Raw genomic sequence first — 16258 nt, 5'->3', positions numbered from 1 at the left:
CGAGTATCAGCCAGGCCGGTAGTAAAAGCTCGATCTGCGAACGTGACACCGAGAACACCAGCTACTGAGGCCACCGGCGAACAAATTCGTTACGAAAAATAAAATCCCACCAACTCGCAAATAATATTACGATTCCTAAATTTCTGCTAACAAATAATTTTATATTAATCGACAATAAATAATTGGGCGTTTATAGTATCGCTGCCGTGAAGCTCGATGCTCGTTCCATAATTTCGTTTCGTAATTTCCATTTCGCGAGGCTGTTGCGGCCTGATTTCGACGACGAGTGCCTCTTTCGTCAAACGATCGAGGGGAACGATGGAAAAGAAAAAAAAAATATAAAGGCTCGTGCGAATTTGTCCGAGCGGCGACTACGGCTGCGATTTCCACGATACCCGCATCTCGCAGCTTGCCCCCCATGATATTTATTTATCTCGAGTGCGCGGGCCTCATCGTCCAATTTGCGCTCTCGCGAATATCTCCCGCGGAACGTGGCCAGGCAGGGAACCATTTCGCTCGTTAATGCTGGTTACATCACAGGAGAGATATACTCAATGTTAACCTCCTTTCGAAAGAGCCGGCGGTAAACGCTGGAGGATAATTTTTGCATGGAGACATTACGACAGATGAGTCGTTCGAGGTCGCGTCGAGAGCCACGAAAACGTGTAATTATGCATCATCTTACGCGACCAAGGCGAGCATAATTATTAATTTTACGCTGTTATCGGCGCTGCTCATCGATTCACCGTCGTACATTAATAGACGGTGATTATATTATAATTATTAGCAGCGTGCCTTGCAATAATGTTTCCTTTAGATAGTTTATATCAATTTTTTATAACATTTTAATGTGAGAACGCGATATTAAAGACTAGAGTGCTAAAAGATAAAAAGCTAAAAGACACACACACACGCGCGCGCGCGCGCGCGCGCGCACACACACACACACACACACACACACACACACACATCCTAACGTAAAATTAAAAAATGCAACATGAACTATAATCTTGCCGATAGTAATGCTCAACTGAGAGGTCGAGCACAATAGTACGAGAACGTACGAGAGTACAGAACTGAGCGCGAGCATTATTCCATTCCCCCAACAATACAATCAAGTCGCGTTTCAGGACCGCGCCGATTGCCAATTGTTTCTCCTTTTCAGGAAATATCTAGCTCGTATCTAGCCTGTATGGGGTCAAGGGTCGTCGACCTCTCGTGTCCAGAAAGGTTCGAACGTACGTGCCGCTGGTAGACCGCGCTGGTCAGCGACGGTCATTATGTTAACTGGCAATCACGGTAATGCTGTCATCAGCATCCGTAACTCTTACGGCAATAACTATAATGCAGCCATTGTGGGCACTCCCCGCGTAATCCGGGCATTATAGTTGGGCGAGTTTTCATTCATCGCACTACCCGGGTGTCCGAACGCATTATGAATTTTACGCGCAAACGAGGAGACTCGATGACTACTCGTCCCAGCGCTAAAAATACAAATCGACATCTTAATTGTCACTTAATCGCGACGAATGCCGAAATAGCTTTCACGCGAGATAGAGATCCTGCCAAGAGCCACGACGATCGCGGATGATCCGAAGCTCTTGACGCAAAGACTCGGCGATTTTTAGGGAGAGCGCGTACGCGTATTACGCATTTTTATTTTAAAGTTATTTTATTTTAAAAACTCGAGCGAAGGGCCAAGCACGCAATATATAAAGATACATGCAGCCAAGATGCACTCACCGAGCCAGCGATGCAACGTCCGCACTTACTCGCTCGATGCACGCCACGTCCGCGGCTTCCCCGTCACCGTCATTATCACTCGCGATGCATCCTGCTGAGTTCGCCATAGGCGAGGCGCATAACTGTTCTCCTTTCGTGGGTACCGAGGGCTGCGGACAAGAAAAATACTGTTACTCGTTCGCCATTAGATGGCCGGGGACGGTCATCGGTGGACTTGGCTGGGGCTGGCCGGGTCTTGGACGCGCACGGCATAAATAGCGCGCTCGTGACAACGTCGGTTAATTAGCTCGACACCTGTAATTAGTCGATCGCGGGCGGTCCGATTAACGAAAACCCGGGTCGTCCGCGCGCGACGAAATATTAATATTCGAACCCTGTCCGAATTATTGTACGATTATCGCGCCGTCTCGTGACGCTGAAGACCGCTGAGAAAATTATTACATCGCTGCGTTTGGTTCGCTTCCTCGCACGTGTTGCTTGCGTTCTTTTGCCGCAGCACGCGCGTCACACGGCGCTTTTTGACGTCATTTCTCGCTGGAATAAATAAGCGCTCATCTCGCCCGAATCGATGAAATCGTGCATTTGCCGACCTGTGAATCGCAATATTTTCGGGATATTGAAATTATGTTTTAAATATCGCAATTGCAGACGAAATTATTAGAGCGAATAAAAAATCCACTGAAAAATATGTTTCGATTACGTAATGTCTAAAAGTCGCACGAGTCGACTATGCAAAGTTGCACGATGTTGAAAAACAAGGTAAAAATTGGCGAGAGGACTCGGTCGCCTTGCCATTGCCAAATCACGCACGCCGAACACGCGCACACGAGCGGTAGAAAAGGCACATCGCTTCCGGTAGTGGGACCGATCGCATCCGGTGATGGCCGCGCGTATTACGTACGGTCGCAACGTGTTACGAATCACGGCGCGGACCTTTTAAAGCAAACCGCCACGGCGGGGGGGGGGAGAGTTTTTATGACCGCGTGCAGGGAAAGAGACGTCTTTTAATTATTACCTTAAGCACGTTGACGACGTTATTGCATGACGGTAATTGTCGATTTAATCAGACAAGGATTAAGAAGTCGCGAAACGGAGACGACGATCGCACGGTGAGTTTTTACCGAGGAAAATTTTGGGATTGATTCAAGGTCCGGAAGGCGCGTAAGCGCCGAATCCGGATCGGACTGCGTACGCAATTCGCTGGCGATTACCCGAGCGGACGGCATAATCGTTCGGTTGCTGCTCGTTTGGAATTTATGCGCTCCGCGCGCGAGAAATCCGAAGGTTGCGCGCTTGTTTCCCATCCCGAAATACGACGCGAAAATCTCCGACGGAGAAGCGCGCGCGGAGTTGCAGCCGCGATCGCTTTGCGAAGGCTCCGAAGCGGCCGAGCGCGGATAAAAGCGACGAGGGGGAGGGAGATTCCTCCGTCCGTCATTTCGAGTAAATCGCCGCGATGCGAACAGGCATCTTCTGTGAGAGGTGCACGCGTTTCTCCATCCCGAAAATATATATATCGCGTGTCAAAATAGCGCGGCAAGTCTCGGGTAACGTGCGTGTTGTCGCACGCACCCTCCGGTGCGGATTAATCATCGTTAAGAGCCCGCGAACAACGAGGGCACTCGACCCGCGGATGCGGCGTGTTCACGAATCGTAAAACGAAATTGACTAAGAAATTCCAGACACCAACGATGATTCTTATCGCGCATCACGATCTTATCGTATACAAAAGGTACGCGAGGCACGCGAAGGACCGTATCAATTATCAATTTTTTCCATTTTTGAACAGCACTGTATAAATAAGTGTTATAATTGACCTAGTTTTATGTTAATGAAAATCGTAACTTTCGTGTAGCTTTCAGATAACTAACATTATTCGAACGTTTGTGAAAGTATCATAGATCGCTCTTAGATCACGCAGGCAGGTCTAAGCTAAGCCGCCGTGAAACTCGCTATCGTGATAGAATTGTTTACATCCGGCCCCAATTAATATAGTTAATAATAAAGAGACTTATCAGCTCATCTATCTTCCCCCATTTTCAAGTCGAGAGATAGAGAGATAGAAAACGCCTCCGTTCTCTCGTTACTTAACAGCAGGTACGTTGCATTCAGGATTCTTGAAAATCCTCTTCAGGACTCTCGCAATCTCAAATAGAGAAGAAGACGGCGCGTTTTTTATCACAAAGGAAACTAAATAAATAATGGCGACGATCATTCTCGCTCTTTTGCAGCACGAATCGCGAACTTTGAAATCGCGTCTCTTTCACCAATTTCTTTTTTTTTTTTCCACACGCTTCTTTCGATTCTTCTTCGATTCTTCAGGTCCTGCGACCTGATATCTTGACGCTTGGAAACGATTCCGATACACGGCGTCGCCGCGGGCTTTCGCTTTCAGATCTCCCGCAGTTCTCATCGTAAAAAGTTATATTTAATCTCTCGCTACCGGGGCCCGTCGAGGTTTTACGGTTCCCTCCGGCCATTCGATTTGGCGCTTTACGAGCGTTCGGCGGTCGCCGCGGCGAGTCCGCCTTGCGGCTGGCTTCTCCCTTGCCTCGACACACCCCCGCCAATGCCTTCGCAGAGAATGCGAGCGATCCCTCTTCTTAATCACCGCCACGTAGAATCGCCTCGTTATCGCGAAACATTGCCGGCGCGGATGCGGAATAAACCGGTTTCAGGCGCGTGTCAACGAGACTCGCCTTCTAATTTCAGCGGTGCATCCTCGTCGTGTTATCTCCGATAAGAAGAAGGGTTTCGTTTCCGTTTCAAACTGTCGTCAGAAAAACGACCGAGATTTCGGTTAGGTACGAGAGATGCGTTCGCGATAGCGCTGAAAGTGATGCTGGTAACATGCGAATTAACTTCCTTCGCTGGGACGATCTTCGGGAGGAAGGATATGCCATCGATCGCGATAAACGGTTGTATTTATGGTTGTACGAACGAATTGAGTGCACCGCACCCCATAGTTTTAAAGCACATCCATCCGCCTCATGCGTGCGCGGTTCACGCTACTTCTCTTTTTGTTCCAGCCTGCGCGATCCCTTTTCCTCGCTAATGCATTTCCCTTCCGGCCATTTTCGCGGCCACCTCTTATTATATGTTTTATAGAATTTTAACGTTCTTTAAAAAGAAGAGGAAAGCAAGGCGGCAACCTTGTCCAGCGAAATTTAGGGCCCCAAATTATGGCAATCGAGCCGACACGCTGATATTTCGGCGTCTCATAGATTGCGCGAGGGAGAGAGAGAGAGCGATGGGGGGAATCAATAAAACCGTGTTATCGGAACCGGCATTTAGGACAGGGGCTCCCGTGATCGGCGATATTTCGCGATCGCCGATCGATCACGGGCTGGACATAATGACCCTTAAAATCTCGCCGCTCTCTCCACATTTATCGTGAGACGCGTCATCATGACACGTTTTCATTTACATTTTCTTAAATCTATTTCTGCTGTTATTTCGCCTCTTATTTTTTTTCCTCGCGTCGCATTTTTTAGAAATGAAACGACGTATCTGATCTCGCATTCGTCGAGCCTCGAAAATTTCCGAGAGCATTTTAAGCACCGAAAGCACGCAAATTTCATCTTATAATTATTATAACAGATAAAATAAATATATAACCGATAAATAAATAAATAAATAAATAAATAAAGTAAAAGTGCTGAGAATACAGACTTGACGTTTGAGATGTGTGGTCGAATAAGATATTAGCAACATAATATCTCGACGGAAAATATATTACTCACTTCTCTCGTAACACCCTCGTAGAAGACAGGCGTATTTTCGTCGCGTTCCATTCCTATGCATCCCCTTCTCGGCGGCCAAAGCCTCATCCTTCCTTTTGCTTCTACCCTTTGCCTTCTCCTCTTTCCCGCTCCACGTTCACCGGGCTCTGGCTCTGGTTCCCGCTGCTGTTCGCTGTTACGCTGTTAAACGAGCGGATCGCCAGTAGCTATCGGCGCGAGCGCATCTGGAAGGAATAAAGTACACGTTACGAAGGGTAAGCAAGCGGTCGTTGCAAGCGACGTTGCAAGCAGGGCAACGTAGACTGCATAAGTAATAGAGCCCGAGGGAGGCAGCTATTCGTCGAGAGCAAACTCTGCGATCCGCGAGCGCGGAGAATTGAGAGGAAATCATCGAAGAAAATCAGGAGAAAATTTCTCCCCCTCAATCCCGCGATATCGGTAGGATTTCGATTGAGCATTTTTCACGCGTTTTCACGCCATTACAGCGAAGAGATCGCAAAATTACTCGCATTGATAACGATCGAAGTATAAGAACAGAGTAGAAGAATTACAAATTTATTGTAATCAATAATTTACTATTAGCATGGAATTATTTATATGAGGGAATTAATTTTATCACAAGAAATGACCGACGCTGCGTGTACCACGCGCGAGGAGCGAACGAGATAAAATCAATTTATAAGCAGCTACATGCGTATTAACGGCTGCGAGATGCGCAATTACATCCAATTTTTGCTAATGACTGTATTTCGAATTTCTGTATTATAATGCTGCCTCGATATATGGTATAATATATAAAATATATAAATAAGATGTTTCTCATGATAGGTCAGCGAAACTTTAATATCGCGGGGAATATATTAAAAACGTGTTGATGCACCTTATTATTTTTAATGTGAAATAAAAATGTGCAAGAAAATAATAGCTACGCGCTACCATGCTTTTAATCAAGTCTGAAAAACAGTCTGCCGACATTTCAAGCATACATATTAAATATTGCGTTGATATGTTATTATTTTCAAGAATTAATATAAGAAAAGGATGACTTTTGAATCTTTTAATTCTGATTAAAATATGAAAAATATAACTTAGGCATTCCATATAACTTAATTTTTTTTTTTTTTTTTAATTGTTATATCATATATATATAGAGTAAAAGAGAAAAGTCAGAATTCTATCAATTCCACAAAGATCAAACAGATCAATCGGACGAACACAGTTTAACAGAGTCCTCAAGAGATTCAAATTCCGAATGATAAAGACTAAATTTCTGAAAGAACAAAAGGCTGCCCAGAGCGATACGGCCTCGTACAGAAATGGAATTTAATGCGTCGTATTTTAATGTCATGAGAAATAATGGGGCTTCACGATGCGCCTCGCCGATGCAAATTGCGGACTGCATCGATTTACGAGGCGAACAGTAATTTCCACCATATTAGTTGGAGCTCCGCGCGCTTCGAACGCGCTACTGCGGGTATGCATGCCTTCCTAGGGAATGCGATATATGCGATATATGCAACACTCGGCCGCTTTATTCCGGTGTTCCGGTGTTCTAGCCAGCGCGCCAGAAAATCACCTTATAGCGGGGCAGGAGTTATATTTCCGCGAGCGGCAAAGGGATGCGGAGCGACGTAAAACGCGAATTCTAGAAATTGGATCTCGCGCGCGGAACACACAGACTTCCGATTGCGCCATTTTCTTACGTTCAAATCGCGATAAGTAATTAATCGATACGATCGTTGATAGGATCGAAGTGGGAAGTGTGTGAAAGTCCGCAAGTGGGCGGGGTGAATCCCTGATGCCGCGCGACGACTTGTCTCCCCATGTATTATTCATGTATCTCATTGACCTTATCTTCAGGAAAAATATCAGATGCTAATTAAGCTATTATCGCAGGACACTTTAAGTATAAATAAACGGAAATGGCGATCATTAGTAGAAAATTATTTAAGTGGTGCCTACGTTGGCCTCTTCTATATCCCGATGGCACAAAAAATTTGTTTTATTAGCCATCTTATTAGTCTTATTTGGGGGAAGGAGGATAATAAGAAAGATAATCCGATATTGGCAAATTCCATTAATTAATTAAATCACGATCGGGTAATGTCTATGATCTAGCGAACCGCCGATTAATAAACGGTCGTGTTTAATTCGATTGAGAAAAAAAAAGAGTAAATCTCGAAGGCGAGCGCGTAATCTCCTTCCTTTCCTTCGCATGCACTTGCAACTCGCGTTGCTGACGGCTCTCGTATTAATACGAATAACGCGATGCGAAGAGAATTATGTTAATCACGACGGAAGGAAGTCATTTACGACGCTCCCGTAAAGACACGATTGAAAAACGCTCGTAAAACGCGGCACGGGCGATTTTACGAGAACTGCGGCTTACGGAAGGCCGACGCAAATACGTCGATAAAATGTAGCTACGCGATACGAGCGCTATTTATACGAGCGATCTGTGACAAACCCCGTCGCGGGCTGGGACGATGAGAGAAGAGAGAGAAGAGAGAGAGAGAGAGAGAGAGAGAGAGAGAGAGAGAGAGACAGCTTCTCCGTATAACAAAGTAATTATCACGCCGGATGGAAATACTGGCGCGCGTGATGCATAATGCGAGCAATTTTTCAAATCGCGGCGGTAGTGGAATATGATTGTTTCGGTGAATGATCAGCGTTTACCGGAACGGATATCATAAATTCCACGCCATATTCCGCGATATTCCACGTGCTGCGGAATTGCACCAAAGTGTCCGGGGTGAACGTTCCCTCCTCGCTTACGTCTCGCGCCACGATTTTTCACCTCGCGACATAGCATTTCGTAACGATAATCGGCGTTTGCTTTAGGTACCGATAACTTCCAGGGCTATTTATATAAGAACGGCTCTTCTTTTTTCAGCCGTTCGCGAGTAGCAGGCGTTTCTTCGCACTGCGCCGCGACAGTTGCGATAATAAAGTGCGCCGTGTTAAACGCGAAGCTCGCGTCGTCGTCGTTAAAGCCCCGCGCGCGAACGCGCGCGGAATCGGGAATGATAATTCACTTCGCGCCGGTGATTTGCGATCGGTCGTGGCGGAACGAATTTTCATCGTCCTCGTCATCGTCGTCGTCTTTTCTACTCGGTGTGACAAAAATTCACGCCCGTAAATCTATCCGGCGGTGGAGGTGGGACACGTGGTCGTGACGATAATTCATCGTCGATATATTCGCGATGGGAGCTCCACCACTGTTCTCCAATGACAAAGCCGACACGACGCTATTGTTAATTCTAGTTAATTCCGATTAGCGCAGCATGAAGTAAGCGACTATGCAGCGACGATGAGAAATTGGTTACACCCACAAGTCTATTATCTCTCCCTTTGAATACCGAGATTTTTAATATTCGGAACGTAAAAATGTTTAATGCGAAATAATCAGAGATGAAAAACGATAGGTCAAGCTCTCGCGATTTTCTCCTGATGACATTCACTCATCGAAGGATTGCGCGCTCGTAACTTTTCCTAGATAATACAACAGGTTTAATAGTTTACAAAATAACACTTCGCCACTTCGTGGAATGATTATATTTTTACTGACGTATTTTCCACGCATACAAAATTCGCAACAAAACTCAAGTACCGTAAATCACAGGTAGTAATATAAATCTGGGGCAAAGCAATCCACGACACGCAAGCAACCCACTAAATACATTCATAAAATATATGCGGACGTTAATTTATTCTCTGCTAAGTCATCCAGACATCATTTTCGTGCACCTCGTTCTCGCATGATATTCTGGTCTTGATAGTAGTAGTTGCGGTCACGCATCTACGTTATGAGCTTATAATTCGTCGCGGTTTGAAAATGTGTACTTGATTGCTTTCATACAATTAAATTTATGAACGTGGCGGATTGTAAGCGGCATTCAAATGGAAGGTACAAAGAAAAAAAATATTGTTCCCATTTATGCAAGATTGAGAACTTGCAACTCGCATCTGTTACTAGCGTGACGTAGAAATACCCGTCTCACCGCGATTCTCATGCGAGTCGAGAAAGCTGCAACGCATCTACGGGTAGTAGAAATCTCGCCATGCAGCAATTTTTGTCGCAATCATTATGGAGAGAAGACATTCTTGATTATTCCCTTCATATGAAAATCCGAGAGCGGACTGAAAGCTAACATCCTTTAATCGCGCATCGCGACATTCTGAAATGCGCGCGTGTAATTTGGAGATATTGTTGGCACGTATTTAAAAGAGCGATAAGTCTCGACCGAAAATGCGAGGACGCGATCGCTTCTCGATCTTGTTGCGAATCAAAATTTATTATTTATTTCAAGCAAATCTCGATCTCTCGACGTATGCATCAAGGATTTCTGGATGGAGTCATGCCAGGTATCTTCCATGTACTTTGTCTCCGAAACGGAAATTCACGATCGCTGATGCGTTGTTCGCGGGATGCGAAGAGAAATCATCGATATTTATTTTCGTGTTGTTGCCTTAATTAACGTCATCGCGACGATCGATAGTACGACAGCTGCGTTTCCGCTGTAACAAAGCTCACTAAGATGCGCGCGTAACTAAGATGAACGCTAAATTAATATTATAGTCGCCTCTATCTCTGCCGACATTAATATTAAAGTTAAAAAGAATAAAATGAAAATAATGTAAGTGGAAATATAAATTTTGGGGAAGAAAATATCTAAGTTTTCCTTTCAATAATTCAACTTGATTTAACAAGATTGCACATGCAATTATAAATTTATCCAGTCAATCTTGCAAGAAATTTTTTGATAATTCTTGGATTAAATATTTTTGTTCAAAATTCAAATTTCAAACAAAATTTTTTAATACAACTTTAGAATAAATATATTTTATTATATGCGCTAATATTTTAACGAAGAAAATTATTTAATATTCAAATGTTAACTCTTTGACTTAATTATTTTGGCAAAAACTTAGAATTTTTTTTACAAAATTTTTACAAAAATTTGCAAATCATATATATTTATTTATGTATTTATAAAATTTTGATAATTTTACAAATTTTTTTTTAAACAAAATTTCAAAAAAAATTCCAGACTGATTTTCAAGTGTAAAAAATTTTAAAATTCCAAGGCTTTTTCAAGGAGTAGATACTCTGAATCATAATATGCAGAGGCAACGAAGTTTTGATTGAAATTCCTGGTTGAAGTGCAAGTCAAGAACTTTCTAATCTCTATTGAAGAAATAATAAAGATAAGTCGGTAATCATTATTGATATATTGTATTATACTTGTGTTATCTTGGCCTGCTAAATATAGAACGAGAGCGTGGCAGGAAGAGATGTACGACGAACGTGTCATGGAAAAGCTTTCTGCGACTCACGAACCAGAATAAGACATTCATATGAATAAGTACGTACGAGTTTCTCCATTTCCGCAGTTATCGTGAGAATAAAAGAGAATATTATTTTAAACGCGTTACATAAACGATTATCATCGTATTAACACTTTACGAATATAAATTACCAATTTCTTCCTACAGCTAAAGACGTGACTCGCATAAATTAATCTAATCACTATGATCTATGGACTGTACGGTGTATAAACCAGATATGTAAACAAGAATTTAATTTAATTTTAATTAAATGTCTATTAACGTAATTTCAACAATTAAATATTTATTTATTAAAAATAATTCATATAAAGATAAGACAAGTACATACTAAATTTAGCGATAGATTTATAGATTGTAACTAAAAACAATAAATAGCTCATTAAGAAATGTTATCTGTAATAAATGTAATTAATACGTATATTATATAGCTTCCAAAATTTGAAAGAGAAATGAATGAAAGTTATCTTAAATCTCAACGTTCTCATTCAGTACCAACATTAGTATGTCTCCCGAAAGCCCAGCCTGTTCTGAAGATTCACGCGCGTGGATAAAAGTCGTGTACGCGAGGAATAAATAATTAGCGGCATGTTTCGGCAATCGGAAACAAAGATGGTTGCTGTCCATCGACAGGTGAAAACGTATTGTGCATCTCAATTGCCAGCTCCCTCTCTTGAAGCAGCGTTTCTCTTTATCCACGCTGCAAAATCAAACTCTAATGGCACGTATTTAATTATTACGGCAGAATTAACGTAAGATTAATAATTAATCGATCATTTTTATCTAAATATATAAAGTAGAAAATTTTACGTTCACTATGTATCTTGTTGTCAAAACAAGAAAGTGATTAGCGCATCCGGCATTGAAGCTCAAACCTTATTTCGAATTCTGAACAACAACCGCGTTCACACACATCTTGATTTTAGGATGACCACCCTTTCTTTGAATCTCCAAAATCCTACTTCAAATGCGATGGGGTTGAAACTGACGTGAGAATCCTGCCGTTAATTTGCGGATCGTCCCAGACTGACAATCATGTCGATGCGAACAACGAGCGAGAGAAAAGGAGAGAAAAGATCTTCAAGGATAAATTATATTTAGCCTCGAGAATCACGCTTCCAAGGATATCTTCAAATCGATATTTGAGGATATCGGAACAATATTAACGAACGAAATTATATACAAAGTTTCGCGCAAGGACACATGTTTACTATAAATTTTTATCTTTTTCTCACTTCCTGCCAGAGCAAGTTAGACACATCCTTGGTCCCTTCTTTTCTTTTTCCTCATTTTTATCGTTTCGTCCTTTTTTTCTATCAACTTTTTTTATTCTATTCTACGATTTTTTGTATCTCAAACTCTGTAATATGTCTTGCTCTCTGCAAATTACAAAATCAGAAAGTTAAATTGAAAAAAATAAAAAAAAAAAAAACGCGAAAAGTTAATATTTTATATAAAACAAAATTTTATATTTCGTGATTTAGATAAAGCCTTCCGTTTCTTTCAAAACCCAACTATAACTGATTAATCTTTTTTAAAGCTGAATTAACCGAGAGATAAATTTTTTAAATAAAATTTAATTTATTAATTACGTCTATTCATTATTATCGAATTATGGAAAGTGGCAAATGAAAATAATAACATGAAACCGTATGAAACTACTTTGGCCGACAAGAATTCGATCTAGGGAAAAACTAGCACGTTCGTTTTTCGTCACGAGACGCAAATTATAATGGTGAACACCTTTGAATACAATGAGTCGTCTATGAACGGCTCTCTCTCGGAGTCCCGTAATGGCACGGCAAAATGATCCGGCGAGAGCGAAACGTCCGGAGCGACCTTAATTTCGATCGCCATGAATTTAAATCGCTCCTAATGTCGGCGGCCAAATAGGAGGATGCGAAAGCATTGGTCCGAATCGTTGCATCGAATTACAAGCGATCGAGAGTGCGAAAGCAAAACGAGAGAGAGAGAGAGAGAGAAGGATTTACTCGCGTCCCGATTTGCAAACCGTCGCGAACGAGTTTGAGAAACACGTACCAATTTTCGACACTTCAACATTTCTTCACTTGTGTTCGTCCTTTTTCCACTTCGTAGTAAAACTAAACTTCGCCTGATTACAATTTAAGCGCGGATCGATACTTTTCCAATTGTTGCAGCTGGATACCAAGATCTCCTCGAAGGAGCCTCCAGCGCTGAGGATGCTAAACGCAATTGCGTAATTGCGCGTTCGATCGCGAAACGCTTTCCCACGGGACATCTCGAAAAATCCGATGGAAATTGTTCTCCCCTTGTAATATTCCTCTTATTATCGTTCCCCGCGAGCGCGAGGAATGTCGTACAGTCGCTGGGGAGAGGAGGGGGAAGAGGGGGGGGGGGGGAGAAGAGGGTACCATTGCGAGAAGTCCTCTTACAAATAAGGCGCGGCTCAACAGTCGGCGGCGATTCCGCTGATTTACTACTACATTACCGGTGTATAATCATCGCGTTGCTCGTGGCGGCGCCCGTATCTACTACCTGCTGTCAATGAGGTACTTATTTCTAAATTATTATTCGGCTTTATCGCCCGTTCGTAAACCCGAGTACAGGGCAGAGCGATATAATTATGCCCGTTCAAGGCTGACGGTCATTACGAGTTTTCTTCTAAATCGCATCATAACCGCATCAACCTGGATTCCGCGCGCGGATCCTCGAACGCACGCCTATTGCCAAATCTGGAAATGAGATCACGGTAAAATAATTGAAGTAACTGTCGCGGGACGGACACTTCAGTGTTTCTAACTTTAACCGCGCACACGGCTCTCGCCCCGACTCGAGCAACAGGTTTTCTTTAAGGAAGATGACATCTGTCTTCGGTTCCCCGGGCGAATAATAGGGATTTACCAGGAGACTCGTTCTCGCTCGAGAGTGACCCGGCAAAAGAAAGAAGCAAAGGTGCCTTCTCCTTTCACTTGAGAATACTTGACAACTTTTATCTCGATGAGTTCCCGTCGTTTGCGCGCACACAAGTCGCGGTGACCCGGTTCCAACGTTTCTCTTTGTCCCCTTTTAAACCACCTTTATCCCAAAAATCTCGCGTACAACTCTTTTTACCGGAGATCGTCTCCTTGTTATCCTATTCAGTTTAAAAACCAGCAGCAGCAAAATGTAGTTCGCAAAGAAAGATTCGAGTGTCGGGGAATTTGCTGCGAGGTGAGAAAAGGTACAAGGCACAAAGACTTGGCGCGAGTAGATTAAGCGCCAATTCGTCCCAATTCAACTTGCTTAGACCACGGACGCCGTTTCGTTCGGCGAATCGTCGTGCGTCGTTATCTTGCCACGTGAAACAATGAACTTGACATAACATTAATCGCCGCGCCGCGCCGCGCCGTGGCTCGCGTAACGCGGGTAAACGCGTTGCACAACGTGCGATCGCACGTGCGTAATTGCGAGCGCACGCGACGCAGCGTAGCGTTTATTACGGCTGAGGTTTCTGTTTCGTTGGGCAGGTGCGCTCGCAAAGGCGCCGCCGACCGTGACGTGGTAATTACATCGAAGGGGGCCGCCCCGCCGTACACGCCGCTCGCAGCAGCCCCCTCGAACCCTTTCCGTGTAAAAGTCGCTGCTAGACGTATAAATCAATTTAAAGTCTCATTAAAAAAAAAAAAAAAATCTGTTTCCCAATTTATTAAAAAAAAACGCAGAATTATACATATAATACGAGAATCACGAAAGATTCAAGAACATTGTAGATCCTATCTCTTTCGCTACGCTTTGAAGGACTCGTAGATTACAATGAACGTTTACGAATTTAAAAAAAAAAATCTCGAAACAGCGAGAGATTCTTGAAATTCCCCTTCGCAAAATCCTCGATGTTCCCGGTGGGTTTTACCGCAGCACGTTGTAATCTATCCGGACGATGACAACGTTCTGATGGGCAACATGTTTTTACAGTTACTTCCTGTCATATTGGTCGCAACAACCAACTGGCAGGAAAGACCCCCTGAGAATATTGATAGCTTTGACTTATTTGGATAGCACTGAGATTATCCAATTTCTGTTGTGCTATCTAATTTCTTTTTTAATTGTGTCAGCTTTGAGAAGATTCATGAATTTACAACTTTTTTCCTCCCTCACTTTTCAATCGCATCTTCTCGACTCTTTTTTAGAAGGAGTGTCGCAATAAGAGAACTTTTTCCGGCCCGGTGCACTTTTGTCCGGGCCTGCGATCCGCCTGCTGGTCCTTCTAATACCGAAAACTTATGGGAAATCTTTCGAGCTCGACACACCCATAAAATCTCACGCTTGCACGCCGTAAAAATTGAACCGAACATCTTGAAGAATCGTCATCAAACAACGCACGTATACCATCTTAGGAAATGTACGTGAATATTTAATTAGAAAAAAAGATGAAAACGTCATTTCAATTTTTTCGAATATTGAAGCTAAATTTACATAAATCTATTTTCCTCTTGCATAATTTTATCATTTCGAATTATACATCATAATTTGTATCAAAATAAATGCATACGTCTATAGCACTAATGGTGATATATGTATAGCATTAAAAGATAAGATAAAAAGAGATAAAGATATAAATAGCAGTGAAAAATAAGGTAGAGAGATAAAAATATAAATAACACTGAAAGATAAAGGTAGACTACGAAACATTTACACGGTTGCGAATGTATCGGAAAAGATTTCGGATATCAACAACCGCAAACAATACTTCGTCTTCGTCTCCAGCATCTAATATAATTTTCGCAGAAAAAAAATTCGCGCATTAGTAAATCGCACGGTGACAAATCGCTCGTAAAAAAAAAAAAAAAAAAAAAAAAAAAAAAAAAAAAAAAAAAAAAAAAAAAAAAAAAAAAAAAAAAAAAAAAAGAGAGGAAGGATGGAATAATTTTGTTTGTCAGGTATATTTCGGGCGCCCAATTTAAAATTCACGTCAATATTATCCGGTTAGGCGTACACACTTTCTGGCGGCGCGGATCCCTGGTTCATCACACGGCGAACGAGCGGAGCCCGAGAATAGACGCATCGATATCTTCGGTTGTTGACCGTCGTCGCGTCGGCACGAGTTATTCGTCGACGGGCGATGGACGACGGCAGGAGCCAACGGCAGGCGCACCTAGCAAGTCACATCTCCGTGCGTGGCTTCCGGTTGCTACCCGTTGCTTCCTTCCATCGTTAACGATCTGCCCGCGTACTACCTGCGTCGTTTACCTTCAGGTAGCATCGCGCGCGAGCACCATGGAAAAAACGTGGCGAGCATGTGATCCGTCCGCGTACAACATGCCCCATAGAGAGGACATCTATCGCGCCTTGTACTTCTCGCAATTAATATTGATTAATCAATGTTAATCATCAATGTTGTACCATCGAGGCGATGGACTACAGTTAATGTGCACCTATGTTGGAGAACGAGCGTGTCGATGTTGCGT

At 42.9% G+C, this 16258-nt stretch overlaps 1 protein-coding gene across 2 annotated transcripts in view; it reads right to left on the bottom strand.

Moving 5' to 3' along the window:
* Ets96B (ETS variant transcription factor Ets96B) overlaps positions 1-16258 on the bottom strand; it is an 81534-nt gene that overhangs the window by 45387 nt on the left and 19889 nt on the right. For both annotated transcript variants that reach the window (XM_089084765.1, XM_089084763.1), the window contains one exon: positions 5487-5710. In XM_089084765.1, the coding sequence (XP_088940891.1) occupies positions 5487-5573 (87 nt within the window). In that variant the 5' untranslated portion in view covers positions 5574-5710. The remainder of the gene's footprint in view (positions 1-5486; positions 5711-16258) is intronic.

Source organism: Pogonomyrmex barbatus, unplaced genomic scaffold (assembly GCF_055798465.1).
Source record: "Pogonomyrmex barbatus isolate J1 unplaced genomic scaffold, ASM5579846v1 scaffold9, whole genome shotgun sequence".
In the NCBI taxonomy this organism is placed as follows: Eukaryota; Metazoa; Arthropoda; class Insecta; order Hymenoptera; family Formicidae; genus Pogonomyrmex; species Pogonomyrmex barbatus.
The sequence above is the reverse complement of the archived record's forward strand: the minus strand, read 5'-3'. Positions and strand labels throughout refer to the sequence as shown.